The sequence below is a fragment of the Eublepharis macularius genome, chromosome 11, assembly GCF_028583425.1.
Source record: "Eublepharis macularius isolate TG4126 chromosome 11, MPM_Emac_v1.0, whole genome shotgun sequence".
Taxonomy (NCBI): Eukaryota; Metazoa; Chordata; class Lepidosauria; order Squamata; family Eublepharidae; genus Eublepharis; species Eublepharis macularius.
In genome coordinates, this window is record NC_072800.1 from 13,335,097 (window position 1) to 13,355,584 (window position 20,488).

The window sequence follows — 20,488 nt, forward strand, 5'->3', positions numbered from 1 at the left end:
GAATGGGCAAGGAACATATGCTGGATTTTTGCTGTTCAGGCTGTAGTTGAGATACTTAAGTACCCTGCTAAAAATAACACATCTATTTTAGACCAGGGCCCAGTTAGGAGAGAATAACGCGCAAGCTCCCGGGCCTATAATCTGAAAGAGCAGATGGGTATTAAACACAATGCAAATAAACATTTTCTCCTAATTATATCTCTGTCTATTTAGCAGCCCTCTCTGCCTTAGCTCAGAACTTTTCATAAACGATTTCAGATATTGGATGGTTTTCTTCACGTCTTTGTCTCGATTTGCAAAATTCCTAGAAGGCAAAGGGTGGAAGGAGCATCAAGAAGTCAAATGAAGGGACCTGTGAACTGAGGTACATAAATAGTGTTGCAGTCTCTTCGTAGCTAGTAATGCAGGTCTCTTGACTGTATGAGGAAACATCGTAGGGTGGAAGTAAAGTGGAATCCTGGTTCTGGCAAGTGAGCAAAACATTTATTACTATGCTTTGCAGAAATTACACTTTGTTTCTGATGTTTGCAGACATTACACATTACAATGTCACATAGAATATTAAGACTAACCAACTTTGTTGTAGCAAGCTTTCAAGAACCACAGTTCTCTTCTGACGAAGAGAGTTGTGGTTCTCGAAAGTTTGTTACAACAAAGTTGGTTAGTCTTAATGGTGCTACTGGACTCTTTACTATTATGGAACTACAGACTAACAAGGCTAACTCCTCTGAATCTGTGAACATAGAATAGTAGTAGACTTGACAGCAAATAGTACTACTTGGTGTGTGTTTAGCATTTTGTATATTCAAAACGCTTGAAGTATATATAAAATGTCTCTAATTGTCCCTGTTAGGAATATTCCCGTTTTTGCAGAGATGCCTGAGGAGATGGCTTGCCTAAAGGCAGGGCTTTTTTTCAGCAGGAACGCAGTGGAACAGAGTTCCGGCACCTGTTGAAAATGGTCACATGGCCAGTGGCCCCGCCCCCTGATCTCCAGACAGAGGGGAGTTTAGATTGCCCTCTGTGCCCAACTGTCTGGAGATCAAGGGGCGGGGCCACTGGCCATGTGACCATTTTCAAGAGGTGTTGGAACTCCGTTCTACCACGTTCCAGCTGAAAAAAAGCCCTGGATACACCTAATCCCCCGTTCTTGGTCAGTGGAGTGGCAGGAGCAAAAAAAGGGAGAAAAATAACACTGAAGTTGCTTCCTGTTTCAAAATAGGAAATTACTTCCCTGAAGTCCACCTCTCAAGGGCTGGCATCCCTAGAGTGACCTCTAAGATGGTGGCCACCCCGCTGGTAATGTGTAAATTAGGCTTTGCTGCACAAGCTAATAGCACTTCATATTTGAAGGAGCATCTTTTAATGCATTGTGTGGAAATAGACATTGGGAAAACACATACATCAATGTTTTGATGAATGTCAGTGTAGACACTCAAGCAGGATTCATAGTAGGGCGCACCCAGGAGATTTTGTAATATATTTCTAGATGATACTCTCTCCCCCCCCCCCCCTTGGGCTTCTGTGCTTTTTAACAGCTCCGGCTCCCTTTGCCGGAGATAATTGATACATGAACCTGGAAATGTTTATGCTGTTTCAGAGTTTGGACTGAGTGTTTTTTCTTGTATTCTGATGGTAGGATACCAACAGGTGGGAAATTATACATTTACCTAAAAGCACAAAATACTTCTCTGCTAATTCTTTAGAGCCTGCAGCTGATCTCTAGCTGCCTGCACAAACTGAAAAGGAATCCTTGTCAGCAGCTTGAGTGCAGGCACGGCCAAGCTGTGGCTCGTGGTCTTCATGTTATTCATCTAGAGTTCAGTTACATCTTGCAGAAAGCTCCTGAAATGGGTGTCGAACAGCAAGTCAGCGATGGGGACTGCCGTAGCCTTCACCGGGGGTAACAAAGAAGAATCCAATCATGAATGCTAGCTAAACAACAAATCAGAAATAGAATACAATAAAAAGTATTAATAATAAATTAATTTACACCAAATTGTGTCCTATGACATACAGTACCATGCATACAATGAATACAATAAATAATGAAATATTGCACTAATCCCACCAATGTCACACAACACAATTCCAAACTTTGAACAATTGAAGGTATAATTCACATCAAATCATATACGGTTCCATATCATAGCTCAAATTATAGTCCAAAGTTTGTTGGAAGTCATTCCACAGCCGATAAGTGGAGCCCAAAAATCAGATGTGTATGGTGATTGAACGGGGTTATGCACTAGTGCTTTATGTTCACGGCTCTATATGTGGCAGTTTTGTATGTAACAGTGTTATTGCTCGTGTGTTGCCTTAATTGCTTACCACTATGGGCAATTGGTTTGCACACAAAGAATTGGACACAGTTTGGTGTAAATTAATTTATTAAATACTCTATATTGTGCTCTATTTCTTATTTGTTGTTTAGTTAGCATTCATAATTGTATTCTTCTTTATAGCCATCACTGGGGCAGTGGAGATGCTTCAACCAGAACGTGGTTGGGCAGGCTTGAGCAGAGCTGCAGCTGCCTTGCTGGAATGATGGGAATGTATTTCCTGGCTGAGAGAGACTTGGAAAGGGAGGTTGATAAGGAATTTTGTGGAGGAGGTGGATTTAAACCTCGTCAGGGCATGGCCAATGGGGGCACCGTACTTGGCTTCCTTAGGTTCCCCAAGAATGGAGATGGGGACAATTGAAGAAACAGGTGAAAACCTTCTGTGGAAGCAGTGTCCAAATCTTGAATTTTTTAATTCAATTATTCATAGTACAAAATCTTAACGGGAGAGGAGGAAAAGCGATGCTAGAAGGCAAAGAGTTTTGCCCACTTTTAGCCTTTTCACGCCTTGGAAATAGTATCCTGGGAGCTTAATATTTTTATAAGGTGGCAGTGGAAAAGTGAACGTAAAGCTCATGCATTTCTTGTGGCTCTTTTACTTCTGACGATGGTTGTGTTCTACTAAGAGGGCCAGCACTCTTGACCGCCCCTGCCATATTACTCCAAAGGCTTTATGCTGCCGTCATAAATACCTTCTATTTTGATCTGAACGGAAAAGCTTCCTGGATCTGGTGTATACTATGTAATGAGTGTTGTGTGGTTTTCTGTCCAGTGGTGTAGATAACACATGTAACACCTAAAAAATGTTGGGGGCGTACATGTAGAAACGATTAAATGCCAGATCACTTCTGGTAACTTCTATTTTAGTTCTGTAACTTGATGACTTTGAATGACTTCATTGATGCGACGGGTGCATTCCTTGTACTGATATGCAAGAATTCTCTAATGTCATTTTCTCATGGCTACCTTCCCCTCCCCGTCCAGAAAGAACTCAGAGAAGTTTGTGAACCGAGCATGACTTGCTTGTTGGTTGTTGTGGATTTTCCGGGCTGTATCGCCGTGGTCTTGGCATTGTAGTTCCTGACGTTTCGCCAGCAGCTGTGGCTGGCATCTTCAGAGGTGTAGCACCAAAAGACAGAGATCTCTCAGTGTGACTTGCTTGTGTTCAGGCTAAAGCAACTTGGTTTCAAATGCCTTTTTCCCCCCTTCCCACAGTATTCTGATCTGCATTTAACCATATACACACGGCAACTCTGGAAGATTGTTGAGGCATTTACTTGTAACCTAGGTTTAGGGTTTCAATGAAACATCCCACTTTGAAGAACTAAAGAAAAATGTGTACGGGGGAGGGATGGTGAAGGTCAAAACTTACTACTAAAGGGTTCCATACACACTTTGGGCTTCAGTTTACTGAAATGTGCATGTATATGAGTTCTCAGCAAGCCCTTTAGAAGCAGCTTTTGGAGTGCCAAGGTTCAGTGGGCTGTAAACATCCACATTATTGGCACAAGACTTCCTCAAAGACGTAAAGGTAGGCCGTAACATTTCATACTGCAGGCAGCAGCGTATTCCTCTAATACATGTTTGCAGGGCTTTTTTTCAGCTGGAACGTGGTGGAACGGAGTTCCGGAACCTCTTGAAAACGGTCACAGGGCTGGTGGCCCCGCCTCCTGATCGCCAGACAGAGGGGAGTTTAGATTGCCCTCCGTGCCACCGCCAGCACAGAGGGCAATCTAAGCTCCCCTCTGTCTGGAGATCAGGGGGCGGGGCCACCAGCCCTGTGACCGTTTTCTCCGAGGGCAACCCCCTGAGTTCCACCACCTCTTTTCCCAGAAAAAAAGCCCTGCATGTTTGCCACTTGTGTGAGCAGAGGAGTCAAAGTTTTTGCGTGGCTTTGTCTTTGAAACTGGAGCCAATTGTCACTTTTAGTCTGTTTAAAATAAATAAATGTCAAGGGAAACTTCAGGCGGAAGTCTTAAGGGTACCGTGGCAAGGAGAACAAAGCACCCTGCGAAGAGGTCCTCTGCTTGAGTGACTCATCTGTGCTCTTTCCAGTGTTGTGTCCCCCCCCCCCCCCGCAAGCATTATTTGTGCTAAGCACAAAATGTGTTCAGGTCTCAGCCTTCCCAAATGCTGTACAAACAGGGCACCAGCTTCCAAGTGCAGCCTGTAGATCTCCCAGAATTATAACTGATCTCCAGACAACAGGGATCCCATTTTTTTTCTTGGAGAAAAATGGCTGCTTTGGAGGACAGACTCTGTGGCATTATACCCTGTTGAGGTCCTTGCCCTCCCCAGCCCCTCCCTCCCACCAAATCTCCAGGAATTTCACAACCCAGAGTTGACAGCCCTATGTACAAAGCATGTTTTGGATAACACAAAGGCCCTTCTGCCCTACAGCAAATGCTGTATCCCGACTCCTCGACCTCTCTAGTTTGTATGTTTCTCGAATGCTCAGAGCATTTTTCATTTTTGAGGTGACTAACTGTTACCATCCTAAAGTATCACTAAGTTATCTTTTGATGAATAACTGCCCTCCGTTGAATTCCGAGCCTCTCTTGACCCGCCTCCCAATTAAGGAGTAATTCTCCGCCTTTGTCCCCACCCCTTTTTTTAAAAAATAAAAGAGTACCGTGTCGATATGGCGACATCTCATCATATTAATCTCATTTTAAAAAAGCGGGCAGACCTCAAATATCAGAGGAACAATTTCATATGTTAATTCAATTTATATATGGGGGGGGTCCACATGATACTGAAATCATGGCTCATGTTACGCCCCGACACGGACTGTGCCGACGAGTTAGGCACAGATGTCAATTTTCCAAAGACAAAATGAAGCTCTGCTGTGGGATGCTGCTGTAGGTGATCGTGACCGCTCACCCATTCCCGGATGATTTCAACCAGCATGCAGGCTGTGATGTTCTGAATGCTCATCGTAAGTGTCTCGGGTGATTTTTAAAAATATATTGTATTAATGGTGTCGTTGTACCATTGAACCAGGATGCTTACTCGTCGATATAGCGTCAATTTGTCCTTTAAAAAAAAACAAAACCGAGGGGCCGTTTGGGTTTTTCCCGCCCCTTTCCCCGTCTTTTTGAAAGGGGATGTGATCAATGGATTGTGCAGGAGAAGCGCTATTCAAAGGGTGATGTGGACAAACAAGCGAAGAACGCGCAATAACAGATGGAGCAATCATTGCACAAGAAAAGCGGGAGCTAAGGTAGTGTGGAATCGGCCAGAGATGAAGGCCCAGAAAAATTTGGGGGAGGGTTTTTTTTTTCCCTCAGAGAGGTCTTAAGCTGTAACAGAATGAAAAGTTGGAAATGTTGGAGAGTGCTGGGAAAAAACCCCTCACATGAAATACAGCCCTATCTTCAGCATTGACAGCCCTATCTGTACTTGGGCCTGTCCAAAATGCATGCATCTTTTCTTCCTTAAGCATGAGCTGGTATAGCAGATTTACCTGAAAAGAAGATGGCCCTGAAAGTAAGACAAGCAACCTCTTTAAAAAAAGTTATATACACAAGGTTTTTATTGCTGTACGTAACTGCAACTTGTATGCTGCCCTTTCCTTTACCTGTAACTTAACAGCCTACAAGCCATACGTCAAGTATTTTATAAGTAATTTGTCACTCTGTAGATAAAATGTACATGATATCTAGCTATATTTTTTTATCTTGCCTGACAGCAAGATCTTTAGTTTTTGTTGTTCAGAGAGATATAGACATTCAGTCCGGGGAGTAATATATTGGTTGCAAAGTAAATTGTAATGAGGACAGCTAAAAAGGATATGGGCAGTTGAATCAACTTGATCCATACAGTGGATACAATAGCACTTCTCGGGGAATTATACTGAAACGGCCCTTCATCTCAGCGGAAGGTAACACATTGCATCTGAGTAACATGAAGGCGCATCAGTATTTTGGGACTGTTAAATAGAAGAAATATTTAACTGGTTTGAATATTTTCTGGTAGGATAGGTAGGAATAAACTTGTATGCAAATCTGACTGCCCCCTCTTTTACTTGAGGCTAACTGTGAGGAAAAACAGTAGCCTTCCTTTCATTGCCAACTGGTTTCATTTCTCGCTTTAATCCTGTCATGTGGCTATATGGACAATTGATCACACCATTTATGGTGTGATCCTAAACAGAGTTACTCTAATCTAAGCCCATTGATTTCAGTGTGCTCCGACTGGAGTAATTCTTTTTAGGATTGCCGACTCCTTGTGACGAGTAAGAACTACCTCCAGGTGCCCTGGCTGGGAAGCTTTTCTGACACTGGCTCTTCTTAACTTAAGCTATGAATAACTGTTAGTGATTTGGGCCCAGCGGTGTTGTGATATTAAATAGCAGGTTAGCCCAGTCATGATGGATGAAAGACTGCAGGACGATACACGACTCTTACTTTAGGTGCGTGACAGAGTCTCATTTGCCAGTGATTCCTTGCCGTGGCATCTTGAGGTAGGGGGAGATGCCATGGTACCCACAGCTGAGTTTCCTGGTGTTTGCTTGTTTGAGCCTTGAGGATAAAATTCAGAAGGTCTCGAATGGAGCAAAAAATGGAGTTTCTAGCCGTTCTCTGCCAATGGAGTGAATAGTAAAGCATTGAGTTAATTCTGGGCAGGCTCATCCCTCCTCTGCCCCCTCTGCTTGGACATAGGCACAAACTTCTGTAAGTTCCTGGCTTGGGAACAGGGTGTGTGCCCCCCCTTCTTTGAAAACTCAAACTCAACAGCGTCTCCTCTCCAAAACAAAGAGTCGATCCCGCTTTTCCTCTGTCTCCTCGGTATAGGAAGTGGTGGTGTTGTGTCTGCATGGAAAGTCTTTTCAGGAACAGCTCCTGCTGTGGTAAAGTGGAATTTTTGGCTTGGTGGACCCCAGTATTTTGTAGAACTTGTGGCATTATGTGACCGTGCTGGACTCTGTGGTAGCCATTTTGTGACGGTGCTGCCTAATTTCTTAACATTCCCAAAGTGCTCTGGACTCCGCAAGATGGGGGAGTCTGGCCGTAAGCAGTGATCAGAATGAAAAGTGACGGTGGCCTTGCTGCGCTTGTTGGCCCTCGAGGGCCATCTGGTTAGCTACTGTGAAAAATTGCCTGGAGTTAGAGACGCTGTTCGTCCAATCCATCATGGCTGGTCTTACGAATTTTGTAAAGGCAGGGCCGTATTAACCCATGGCTGGGCCGCTAGGCTGTCAGGTATTTTGGGCCCCCTCTGACACTTCAATTTTTTACCCCACTCCAGCTGACAGCCTGACCCTGGCACGGTAGGTACTAGGCCACAGTACATAGCCCTATACCCATTTTGAGGGTCTCCTGAAGAATTCTATTCACAATTTTTAAATATTTTTATTGCGCAAGTAGAACTCTTCAGGAAAGTACATTTTGGGGGTATAATTGTTCAGTACTGTAATATTTTGAAGTGAATAAAATTTTTATTATTTATTAAAAATATAATTTATGGATAATTGTTTTAATATAAGAGACAATTTGTTTCACTTCAATAAGGAAGCAGTTAATTATCTTATTAATAGAGGCTATGTAAGAATCGATTATTTGTAATTTATGTGGGGGGTATGCCTTAGCAAAAAAAAAATTGACGGGCCCCTAGTGCCTGCGGGGCCCCTAGGCTTCGGCCTAGTCAGCCTTATGAATAATACGGCCCTGTGTAAAGGGCAGTGATGAAATGGGTGAATTCAGTGAAAGGTTTTTGAACCAGGGAGAAGAGAAGAGACCTTTCATTCGATGCAGAATTAATAACTGGATGCTTGAGGTGTTCCCCTCCCCACATGGACAAGAATGGCAGATGTGAGCCCCTTCCCATTCGAGTACAGATTCCTTGGGCTTGGTAGATTTCCTGCCCAGTCCCCATTCGGAGGCACCCTGTCAAAACAGGAAATTAGTTCTTCTTTAATGTAGGTGGCTAGGCAAAACGCCACAACTGTAAGTAAATTACTGGCTCTTCAGTTGTGTGCCGTTTTCGGTGCTGCCAAAATACTCTTCTAATTCCAATGGAATATAATCTTCTGTAAAAGGGTGCAAACTGTTACTTCATCCTCTGTCACTTTCGCTGTGCCTTTTGAAAGGCTATTCACTGTGTGAAGGAAGCCAAAAGCATTTTTGAGACTTGATGTCTTGCCTGACCGGGAGGTTAATGCAGCAGGCTGGCCTGAGGAATGGAGGCGGAGGCATGCTTTTTGCCAGGAAATGAGAGACGATCAAATTTTCTTCTAACCAAAATGAGGAGGAAGGTTTATAAGGTTTTTTTAAAAAAAGCTGCTTGGAGAGCCTTTGCTGTAAAATGGTATAACAATAATTTAAACTGAAAGTAAAACAATCAGTTAAGCATATTAAGGCTTTGTGAATTTGAAATGCTGCATGTAGCACACCGTAGTTGGGGGTGGGGATAGGTTTATCCAAATTCTTCCATGATGAAATCTTAAGAATAGTTATCGGCTAGTGTGTGTTCTGTTCTAAGCTATTCTATGGGTTAGAACGATGAATGAAGTGTGACCCTGTTCTGAGTTTGTCGATCATTGGAACATAAAAAGAGCCTGGTTGGATTAGACCAATGGTCCATCCAGCCCAGCATCCTTTCTCACACGGTGGCCAAGCACTTACTGCGGGGGCCATTAAGAAGACCTAGGGGTCAAGTCATCACCACCACCTCGTTTGACTCCTAGCATTGGTTTTTGGAGGCTTTCTCTCTCTGAACTTAAAGTCCTCTTGGCTAGTAACCAGGGCCTTTTTTCTGGGAAAAGAGGTGGTGAAGCTCGGTGGTGGAACTCAGGACTGCACAATGATGTCACTTTGGGTCAGCTGGAACAAGGGGAGAGTTTTTTAAAGTTTAAATCGCCCTCGGCGAAAAGGGTCACATGGCTGGTGCCCCCGCCTCCTGATCTCCAGACAGAGGGGAGTTTAGATTACCCTCTGTGCCACCGGAGCTGTGTGGAGGGCAATCTAAGCTCCCCTCTGTCTGGAGATCGGGGGCGGGGCCACTGGCCATGTGACCATTTTCAAGAGGTTCCAGAACTCCGTTCCACTGCATTCCCGCTGAAAAAAAGCCCTGCTAGTAACCATTGGTAGATCATTTGTTTTGCCTGATTCATTTGTATGTTTTGCATAAAAGCACAATGGGCTTCCTGATGGCGGGCTGTCCCTGTGTGTGGGGGTATTCTGGAGTATTCTGGAGTTTGTGAGCATTCTGTTATTATGGGAAATGAAGTACATTGCCTTTAGAGATCTCCCTGTTTTGTATATAAAGCATGCTCCAAAGAATGGGAGGTTTGCAGTGTTCAGCCCAGGACAAGGCTTCCCATTCTGGTTGAAGACCCAGATTCGGGTCCAGTAACATCTTAAAGACCAACTAGATTTCCAGGGCATGAGCTTTCGAGAGTCACAGCGGCCTTGGTCAGATGAGCGCTGACTCTCCAAAGCTCCTACTGTAGAACTCTAGTTGCTCTTTAAGGTGCTACTGGACCCAAATCTGGCTCTTCTTGCTCCAGGGGTCTGGAGACCAAGTCCTTTGAGGAAAAGTTGAAGGAGCTCGGACTGTTTAGCCTGGAGAGGAGATGACTGAGAGGTGATATGATAACCATCTTCAAGGGCTTGAAGGGCTGTCATATAGAGGATGGCGTGGAGTTGTTTTCCGCTGCCTCAGGTCAGACCAGAACCAACAGGTTGAAATGAAATCAAAAGAGTTTTCAGCTAAACACTAGAAAGAACTTCCTGACAGAGCGGCCCCTCAGTGGAACAGGCTTCCTCGGGAGGTGGTGGGCTCTCCTTTATTTTGAGCAGAGGCTAGATGGCCATCTGACAGCAATGCTGAGTCTGTGAACCTTGGTAGATTATGAGAGGGAGGGCAGGAAGGGTTACATCAATGCTTAGTTGCTGTGGCCCCTTCTTACATGCCCAGGTTAAGGCTGATTGCCACCTTGGGGTCAGGTAGCAATTTCCCCCAGGCCAGTTTGGCTAGGGATCCTGACAGTGTTTTGCCATCTTCTGGGCATGGAGCGGGGTGTGTGAGGAGTGGAGGTAGTTGTGAATTTCCTGCATTGTGCAGGGGGTTGGACTAGATGACCAGGAGCTCCCTTCCAACCCTGTGATTCTATGATGCTACTACAGACCAACACTGCTGCCCACCCTGAAACTTACTCTGGTTGTGTGAGATTATTTCTGTCTAACACAAATAGTAGTGTCGGTGCATCTATTCCTACAGCACTGGCGAAGCTACAAAGATGCCATTTGCTCAGTGCTGAGGATTGGGGAGGGGCGAGTCCTCCCAAGCTACTCTGGACTTTTTGTAACTTCTGAGATTTTTTCCATCAGTAGGTTATTAGCAATTAATATTAGACTGGGTGTGCGCTTTTAACTTGATCTAAAAATTGCTTGTGCTTTCCTCCCCTGTACTCTAAATCAACGACTACGTACTCCACGAAGAGAGGGAGCTATCTCCCATTCCTGGGGCGCATAGCGGCATTAGTGCCTCTCTGCTTTTGTGCCTCTCCAGAAAGCATCCAAGAAGAGCTGTTCTGTTGGTCTTCTCTGTGGTTAGCCGATAAGTTATGTCTCTGTTTTGTCATTATGCAGTCCTCCACAAAGACTAGAAGGATTATAGAAGACTAGAACGCACAATACCCTAGATTTATTGGCCTGTCCTGGAATGTTTTAGTCCACTGTGTACACATTACATGAACAATGGAAAATTAGTATTGGCCTTACGTGCCCAGTTTGCAACTACTTACATTTGCACGAGAGCCATGATTCAGGAGCAAAGGTCACTTCTCCGATTTCATGTGCAGGGATGCTCTGTCCTGTACATCTGCAACCAAAAAAGACTTTTGGCCATAGATATAACAGCCATTCTTGTTCGGAGTTGGATCACTTGCCAATGTCTACTGTGACCAGCTAGGTTTGAAGGACCTTTTTTTGGCAAAGCATATATACAACATTCCCTCTAAACTGCCCATGAGGGGATAGTTCTGTACCCCCACCCCCAAATAAAACGCTGCTTTTTAGCACCTTAAAGACCAACGAGAGGCAAGAGAAACGAGGTGCAACCTGACATTTTATGTTCTGTGTGCATGTTGGTGTTGGGATGGACTCACTTGAAGTTCTTGCCTGCATTCAGGCAAGTAATCCTGGTATTCCTGTCTGTACAGTGACTCAATGGGAATGGAAGCTGGCATACAGAAGCGTGCCAAATCAAAAACATTTAAAGAATCTCCAGATGCGCGACTTGCAGAGTAGAAGAGAGATTCCAGGCCTGCTGGCAAGGAATTCCAAACAAATAAATTGTGCTTTGACTTGTCTGGAAATATGAATACTTCTGCAAAGGGAAGAATCTACTGGAGGTATTTTGGCTAAAAGGATATAGACTTTTGATCCTATAAATAGATGTTGGTTCATTTGGCTTTATGTTGCATGTAGGCACTTTGGGTGTGGTTCTGGCTCTGAATTTAGTGGTTTAAAGGCCCTAAAATAAGTCTTCAGGCTTCAGTTGACTAGTTGGTAGGGTCAACTTTAGTGCTGCACATTAACAGCATGCTTATTTTATTTCTTGGGGCTGGCATTGCTTCTAATGGGGAAATGCGAAATAATGAAGACAAGAGCTGTAACAAGTGCTTCTGTGTTTTATCTGGAAATAAACTTTCAGGGAAGGGAAATTAATTTACTAAAAATTCTTTTAACTATTGAGGATCTCTTTTGATGGGGGGGGTGGGGAAGAAATGTGCTTTTGCATTATTTCCTGTATCTGCTGCGGCTTTAGTGTAAATACTCCCCCTCCCCATTTTGTTAGGGGTTTTCTCCTTTCTCCCAGTCAACCAGGGATCACGTTTTGAGTATGATGTGTGTAACCGGTATGGTTTGGCTCTGTGCTGATGTCTCCAAGGGTAAATCATATGGATCTGGAATAAGAGCAGTGTTCCTTTGGCTGGTCACTTAGGTGATCCTAGTGCGTAAGGAATACTGAGGTCAGAAAGTCAGTTAGGGACAGTGCTGCTTGTGTAGGTGACGATTTTTGTTTCTTTTGCAGTAACTGCACAAAATTGGGGTGTGGGCAGGGCTTTTTTTCTGGGAAAAGAGGTGGTGGAACTCAGTGGTGGAACTCAAGACTGCACAATGACGTCACTTTCGGTCAGCTGGAACAAGGAGGGAGTTTTTAAAAGTTTAAATTGCCCTCGGCGAAAATGGTCACATGGCCGGTGGCCCCGCCCCCTGATCTCCAGACAGAGGGGAGTGTAGATTGCTGCTGGCGTTGCAATCTAAACTCCCCTCTGTGTGGAGATCAGGGGGCGGGGCCACCGGCCATGTGACCATTCTAAAGAGGCGCCAGAACTCCGTTCCACCGCATTCCCGACGGAAAAAAAGCCCTGTTTGTGGGTGTGAAATTTTCTGTCTTCTAGTTCAAGGGTGTGGGACCGGCTGGTACGGGCTGCTTCTGGAGACTCATGGATCTAGTTTGGTTTTCCAGAACTCTCTTAAGGACTTGGAAGACCGATACTCTTCCGATGCTCTTCTCTGCTTTGACGTTGGAATTCATCCTGTACTGTTGGTTCTTAAGCTTGCGCTTCAGTGCTGACAAAAGGTCCCTGATCAGCTATGACTTGGACCCCAATTTGGACCCCAAAATTTGCACCAGTTGGTTTCTTTTGCTGATATTGATGGGATTGTGGCAGTTGCGAAGCCCATCTCCTGTCATTTGGATGCCTGACCTGTTTGATTAGTTGGATATTTTGGGGGCATGGGGGTTAGGTAGGCATTCCTTGTTGAAAATTATTCTGATGGAAATTTTCTGAAGTCTCTGATGGAGGCAATAATTCAGTCTTAGCTGGAAATCTGATGAGGTCGAATTTCCCTTGGCTAATTCCTAGAGCATCACTGTGAAGGCCACTTTTTCTTCCCTTCTTCATTTTCTTGAGGGTGGTGGTTTATCTGTCATGGATGGGCAAATGGTGAGCCTAATCTGTGACCAATTTCAATCTTTCTTCAGGACACAGAAGCACTATTTTTCTCTGGATGCAGGTGAAAAGAGGAAACAGATGCATTCTTTCTGTTGCCTTTGACACAAATTGTGGTTAAGAGGCTAATTTCAATCTCTTCCATGTGTCTGGGTTCAAAATTTGTCACTGGTGACTGTGAATCGGTGTGGAGCTTATCCTGTGGAGGTCCACAGGGCTCCGTTCTCTCTTCTTTTTGATCATTGTCAGACCCTGAAGTGACATTGTTCTGAACTTCCGAGTGTGGTGTCATCAATATGCAGTTAGCCGGGTGTGATTTCTTCAATTTACCATCAGAAGCAGCTGTATGTCTCCTCACACAATGCCTTAGATGTTATGGGCAACCAGCTGAGACACTGTGCTGGTTGGTAAAACTGATATTCTAGAGTGGGATTGTATTTTTCTTTCTGGGCAGAATGGTGCTTGCTTTGATGGATTCTCTGAGGAGTTGGGGAGTTCTGTTCGCTTCTGGTTCATCAGAAAATTTGCCCTGACCTCGATAGCCCAGGTGAGCCTGATCTAGTCAGATTTCAGAAGCTAAACACGGTCAGCCTTGGTTAGTGATTGGATGGGAAACCTCCAACAAAGTCCAGGGTTGTAGAGGCAGGCAATAACAAACCTCCTCTGATAGTCTCTTGCCATGGAAACTCTACCAGGGTTCGCCATAAGTCATCTATGACTTGAGGGCACTCTCCACCACCACCATTAGAAAATTAAGTCAACATAGCTACAAATAATGCCTTTCTGCAGCTGTGTTTAGTTCCGAAATTGTCTCCTTTCTTAGACTCAGCCAACCTTTATATAGGGACGTAAAATAGGTCTTCAGGCTTCAGTTGACTTTGAGCCTAGATTACTGTGATGTACTTTGCCCTTGAAGACCATCTTCAGTTGGTGCAGATATAGCAGTTTAGAGCATGTAGGAGTGACATCATCTTTAAAAAGGCTTCATTGGTTCCCTCTGTATTTCTGAGCTTGATGCATGGTGGTGGGTCTTACTTTAGCAGGATATGAGAATAGGACCTGACAGTGATCACTTAATTAAAAAATTATATGGTCCTAATAATGAAAAATTTTCTTAACTCTTGGTGGTTCTATTGGTCATCAAAGGATGTAGCAATAAATGCTAATGACTTGAGATCGGCCACTTTTGTTATTCAAGGACTCTTAGTAATTCTGAATGGTGCTAGTATTATTGACTATTATATTGCTTTTTTCTGATCTTAGCTCACTGGTCAGCCGTTGACCTTTTGAGGCAGTGATCGTTTCCCAGTGATCATTAGGCAGTGATTATATTCCAGTTCTTACATATGAATATGTCATGTGTTCAGTCTTCTGCCATGAGGTCAGTTTGTATATCCTAAAAACAAAATTCCCTATGCAGAATCTGCTGGAATAAATTTTTTTGCTCGTTTGGTTCAAGATATTGCTTATCTTTTTAGAAAACTTTTCACAACCCGAGGCTCCCATACTTAAAGAAGTGCCTCACTCGGTATGTGCTTCAGTCTTTCCGACAGCTAGCTCGCATGTATTAGACTTTGTATGTGCTGCTGTGTTGTACTTGCACGGCTTTATCTGGCACCACAAGAGAGCGTGTCAGTACAAAAAGAAACACTCTTTGCTTGCCAAAAGCCTAGAGTCCTAAATATCGACAAGCCCATGATTTATTTTGTTAACTTATCTTTTCCCAAGCTCAACTTTGCATCCAAATACTGTGGTGCCACTCCACCGAGCAAAGATTATTCGTTAAAATATTTATACCCCATCTTTCCATTTAGTTCAAATTTGAAGCCTTCCTCCAACTTAAGTAGCTCTTCCATTGGAAGAAGGCTACTTAGTGGATGGTTGGATCCAACCCCTAGCTCTTATTTCTTGCCCTTTCCTGGATGCAGGGCTTTTTTTCAGCTGGAACGTGGTGGAACAGAGTTCCGGAACCTCTTGAAAAGGGTCACATGGGTGGTGGCCCCGCCCCCTGATCTCCAGACAGAGGGGAGTTTAGATTGCCCTCCGTGCCGCTCAGCGGCAAAGTTGGCAACCCTGATTTGTAACCAGTGACTAAAACACATGGATACTGAAAGAAAAATTCTGATCTTCAACCCCAAAGACGATGTATGGAAGTTTTTGAGATATTTCTGTACTTTTCAAGGTGCAGAGCTGGACAGCAAATGTTACTAATTTGTGCTGTTGGGTAGAACTGTTGTGTTTTCCCTCAAATCTTGAATTGTAGCTTGGTGAGAGTGCTGAGAATTCCTGGATCCCTAACTAGGGTTTCCGGGTCCCCTTACTGCCTTGACAGGGGGCTGGGGATTTGGGGCTTACCTGTTGTGTTGCCCCAGGGGCTTACCTATTGTTTGTCTCCCTTGCACGTCCTCGCAATGACATCACTTCCGGTGACAGCACTTCTGGATGATGTCACTACGCGAGTGCAGGAGCACGTGTGCACTTCGCAACGGGCTGGGTTGGGCCTCAAATGGGCCCAATTCGGCATGTTTGGGGCCTAAGTTGGCCCGCTGTAATGCACGCATGTGCTCTCATGGCAGCACAATGATGTTACTCCCAAGAGTGGTGTTGTTGCACGGTGCCTAGGAGGCCTGTTCCTGTACCTTTCTCCCCTGCCGGCCAGGTGAGTGGTGGCGGGGGGGGGGAGGCTAAAAGCAGGGCATCCCCTGCCCCCACCAGGGAAATGGGATCCCTATCCCTAATCCAGCGTCTGAAATCTACCCTTTCCCAAGTCTCTTTGTAGAGAAGAAACAACTACTAAAACTATACACATACACTTTTTTAAACTCCTCCCTTTCTCCAAGAGATTCTTTTGAGAAGGAGGTTAAGGTGAGATGTAAACTAGCTCCCTAGGAGGGTTTAATTCGTGGCTGTATGGGGCTTTGACCCTGATCAAAATCCAGTGTTAGTCCTTTTCAGATGTTACACTCTTGGCACCGAAATCACACTTAAGGATAGACTTGATCCTCCCACATGGTTGCTGTTTTGTGGGAACAGAACAATGTACATATTTTCCGGCATGATGCGACTATGTACTGTCAATAAATCTGAATTTCTGGAAATGCTGGAAAATGTGTTTTGCCCTATACACACAAAATAGCAATTGTGCATATAGGGAGGAGGATCGCATATACCATAAGCACTCCTTATGTATCTTGGAAGGTGCCAACCTCCAGGCTGGATCTGGTAATCTCCTGGAATTGCTTCTGATATCCCAACTAGAGATCAGTTCCTCCTGGAGAAAACGCCTGCTTTGGAGGGTGGGCTGTGTGGCGTTTATACCCTGCTGAGGCTCCTACTCTCTCCAGGAAATAACCCGAATGGCTTGATTGCCAAAATTGCAACATCTACCAGTGGATAATGGAGCAGCAAAAGCCCAGCACCTTGAGGGGGAGCGGGTAGCTTCTAACAATGAAGAAACTGGTTGGTGTTCTTTGGAAGTGAATCCTGCTGGATCTTGCATTTCTTCACCTGATCGCTGAGTTTAGTGCAGATGCACTCACTGTAAAAGTCAATGCCAATCGGCAAAAATCTACAAGAACCTTAATGAACGTTTAAAGTTGCTTTCACTTTAAAAGCAATATTTAAGTGTCAGCCACTTTTCTGTTGGCAGATGAGTTCTTACTGGATGTAACACTGTCTGCATTTTTTCCTTATTTCTGCTATGAAAGAGAGTAAAGAGGCTTCGTTTTCAGCTTTATAAAAATATCAGGGATAAGCCTGGTTATGAGCTTTGCTTCCGATTTGACCAAGCGAGCATCCAGCGCTGCCATGATTCTTAATGGAGGAAATACAGCTTTCCCTATGAGGCCAGCACAATATCTTGGCTTCTTGCAACAGGAAAATTATTATTGTTTTTCATAATGTCTGATGCAATTCCTACCATCTGTTTAGATGTGACAAATTGATGTTTAACTAAATGAATCAACTCAACAATGATTGCCATTGCCAAGAACGGACCCTTGGTATCCATAGCTCTAGTACCAAATGGCTTCCTATACAAGGAATAATATTTAGCTTTTTAACTCCTTGTTTTCTGTGCTGCTTCTGTTTCTTAAATGCTTGCCATTTGTTGATTCAGAGGTGATGGTTTTCTTATGATTTCATTACAAGCGGAATTTAATCCCAAGATTCGTCCAGTGGGTGATGGGTGTTTTCACATGTACTTTTGCTGGTACAGTTCTGCTGTTGCATTCTCTTCCTGTCTAGGAACTTTAAAAGCTTCAGCCCATAACATTTGCCTTCCTAGCAGTTGGGTAGACATAAGAGCCACTTGCATGGTCTGTTGACCTTTCACCTTGTCCAGTGTGAAGATGCAGACGGGATTCTTAAAAGTTTGAGACTTACTGGACCCTTGCCTCCTGCTTAAATCTTCAAGAGGTGGGGTGCTGGTGGACTGGATACAATAAATATCGCCCTGAAAGAGCGGATGGTCACTCCTGCCTTGAAGCGGGCAGTGGTGCGCATCCACTCCTAAAGAAATCTACTCTAGACCCAGAAGAGTTGAATGGCTACCAGCCAGTCTCAAATGCACAGTTCTTAAAGAAGGTGATTGAACAAGTGGTGGCTTGGCAACTTCAGGGACTCCTGAATGAAGCAGATTGTTTGAATCTGTACCCATCTGGTTTCAGGCCTGGTCATGGGACTAAAATGGCCTTAGTCACCCCGGTGGATGACGTGCATTGGGAGATGGATAGGGCTGGGCGGGCGGGGGGAAAGAGGCAGCGATGCTCCGGCCCGGGCACACACGCAGCCAGGCCAGCCTGCGGCCTGAAGCCGCGTCGATCTGCGAGGGCTGGGCCCGGGGAGGGGGAGGTGGCAACGCTCCAATTGGTCCCCATTCAAGCCCGCTCTGCAAACTTCAATTAAATGGGCTTTTACGGAGAGCCAAGCTGCGAGACCAGGAGGCCTACACTTTCCATCAAAACTTGAGGGAAATTGATATGTGTCCAACTCGTGTCAGGCGTCACTTGTAGCTTGGCTCTAATTCAGTGGCTAATGCTGCAAGTTCCTTCTAAGGAACTTCCACATCTGGCCAAAAACTTCTGTAACTTTGATTTTTTTCTTCTCCGCATCCCAACCCCCGGTTTCTTCCCTTTCCCTGTCGATGCCTTTCCCAAATCCGGCCAGACACTACATTGTTTTTGCAACAGCTGTGAGGGATGATGAATTCAGAACTGTTATCAGTTGAGTCTGTGCAGGATATTAGACAAGATAAAACTGATGGTGCTCAGCAGATCCCCATAAAAATTTTCTTGAAGCTTCAAGTGTTTTTTGTGTTTAAATTGCTGAGTTTGTTAAGTCTGAGGAAAAGCCATAGGGGTTAGTCATCTGGATCTAATGGTGGTACCACCATGATCTTGCCTTTAGGTCTTCTACAGTTAACGTACCACCAACTCTGAATAAACAAATCTTGCCTAGCAACCTGCAGGAGGGATGGAGTGTGTGTGTGTGTGTGCGCGCGCGCGCGCGTGTGCGTGCGTGCACGCGCGTGTGCACGCGATGTTGGCTGTGCTGCTGTGTAACTTCTGGGGAAAACCTGGAAGCGATGTAGTGATGTAGCCGACATTTCCGAAGTGGTAGTGGGTGGCTGCGGCGGCTGGTGGCCCTAAATTTATATGCTCTTTCTTGCTGTAATAGTCAACTTTGGGCATTGTGGCATTGCTGCTTCAGAGCGTAACTACAAGCGACAAAAGGCACAGGTTGGACACTTGTCAGCTTCCCTCAAGTTTTGATGGGAAATGTAGGCAGCTTGGCAGAAATGTTGGACAAGTGACAGTTGAAAAGTCCATTGGACAGCAGTCAGAGAGCCAAGCTGCGAGACCAGGATGCCTACATTTCCCATCAAAACTTGAGGGAAGCTGACAAGTGTCCAACCTGTGCCTTTTGTCACTTGTGGTTCTGCTCTCAGTTCCTGCCTAAGTTTGCAGCCATATGACCAGGCTTATACACTTAGTAGCATCTTGTTTGTTCAGTGGCTTGCTGAGGAACGTGGGGAATACCTCAAGTAATGACTGCCCAAGGCTGCGTGGAAGTTCTGTCTTGTCTTCAGTCTCTGGCTGTGGCACTCAGTCATGAGATGAACATACATGCGTGAACAGGGGTGCCAGCTTCAAGTTGATAAATTCCTGGAGATTTCGGGGGTGAAACCTGGAGAAGGCAAGGTGTCGGGAGGGGAAGGACTCCAGCATGATATAATTCTGTAGAGTCTACCCTCCAAAGCAGCCATTTGCTCCAGGTGAACTGATCTTTGTGTCTGGAGTTCAGTTGCAATGCCAGGAGCTCTCCAGCCACCACCTGGAGGCTGGCAACCCTGTGTGTGAACAGCTCCTTTAGTACCTTGGCAAAACAAGGGTTTGGGTCTGGTTTGAAATAGGGTAGCATAAATTCTGCATCTTGAATTTTAATTGTTGCAACCACCTTAAAAACAAAAAAAGCAAGCTTTGTCTGTTTTTTGGCTTCATCTTTTCGAAAATATTTCTAACTTATAAATTATTGGAACGAATACAAGCCACAGGACTCGCCAGGGAGGCAAATTGTATCCACTTCTCTCTCTCTCAGCCTTTTTCCACCTTGTCTTCCTCTCTCAGATACTGCGGCTCCTGCTTTCCCCCCAACAACTTGTCCTGCTGGGATTGCCCTGGCCCAAGCGCTACTTCCTCTGTTGCTAGGCAGCCCTGCAGTACAGACTGATTTTTGCAAGATTTCTGTCAGGATTCACTGTTTGGGGGTGTGTGTGTGTGTTATCCTCATACCACTTTTTTAACATTTGGGATTTTTTTGTGAACTTTGAGGTCTCTAGAAAAATCTCTCCCTGATTGTTCAAAGTCCCTGTTTTTAAAATCTGCTTTATGAGGCTATGTTCGAATTAGATATATAGGTAGGAAATATTTTAATTGCTTGTGGGGCATGCAAGTAATGCGTTGCGCCGAAGAATCTGTGTGTGATTTCCCTGTGCTTCTCAGCATATTCTATAATTAATCCCTATTAAAAATGCTTTGTAATGGCAAGTGGCATTTAATCAGATGTTCAGTTTTTATCAGCATCTCTGCAGGCATATCAAACTGTTACAAAAATGAGGTGTGTGGTGTTCTTGAAGCATTCGTATTTCGCCAGGGCTCAGGGTGTGTGTGCAGTTTGTGCT

General features: G+C 44.7%; 1 protein-coding gene across 4 annotated transcripts in view; it reads left to right on the plus strand.

The window, feature by feature from the left end:
* The window catches only part of GRB10 (growth factor receptor bound protein 10), a 155,449-nt gene that overhangs the window by 13,564 nt on the left and 121,397 nt on the right, over positions 1–20,488 (plus strand). The window contains exon 1 of one of the 4 annotated variants that reach the window (XM_054991189.1): positions 5,258–5,280. The exons of the other annotated variants lie outside the window; for them this stretch is intronic. Coding sequence (XP_054847164.1) covers positions 5,272–5,280 — 9 coding nt within the window. The 5' untranslated portion in view covers positions 5,258–5,271. Of the gene's footprint in view, positions 1–5,257; positions 5,281–20,488 lie in introns of those variants that run through there. 4 annotated transcript variants of the gene reach the window in all.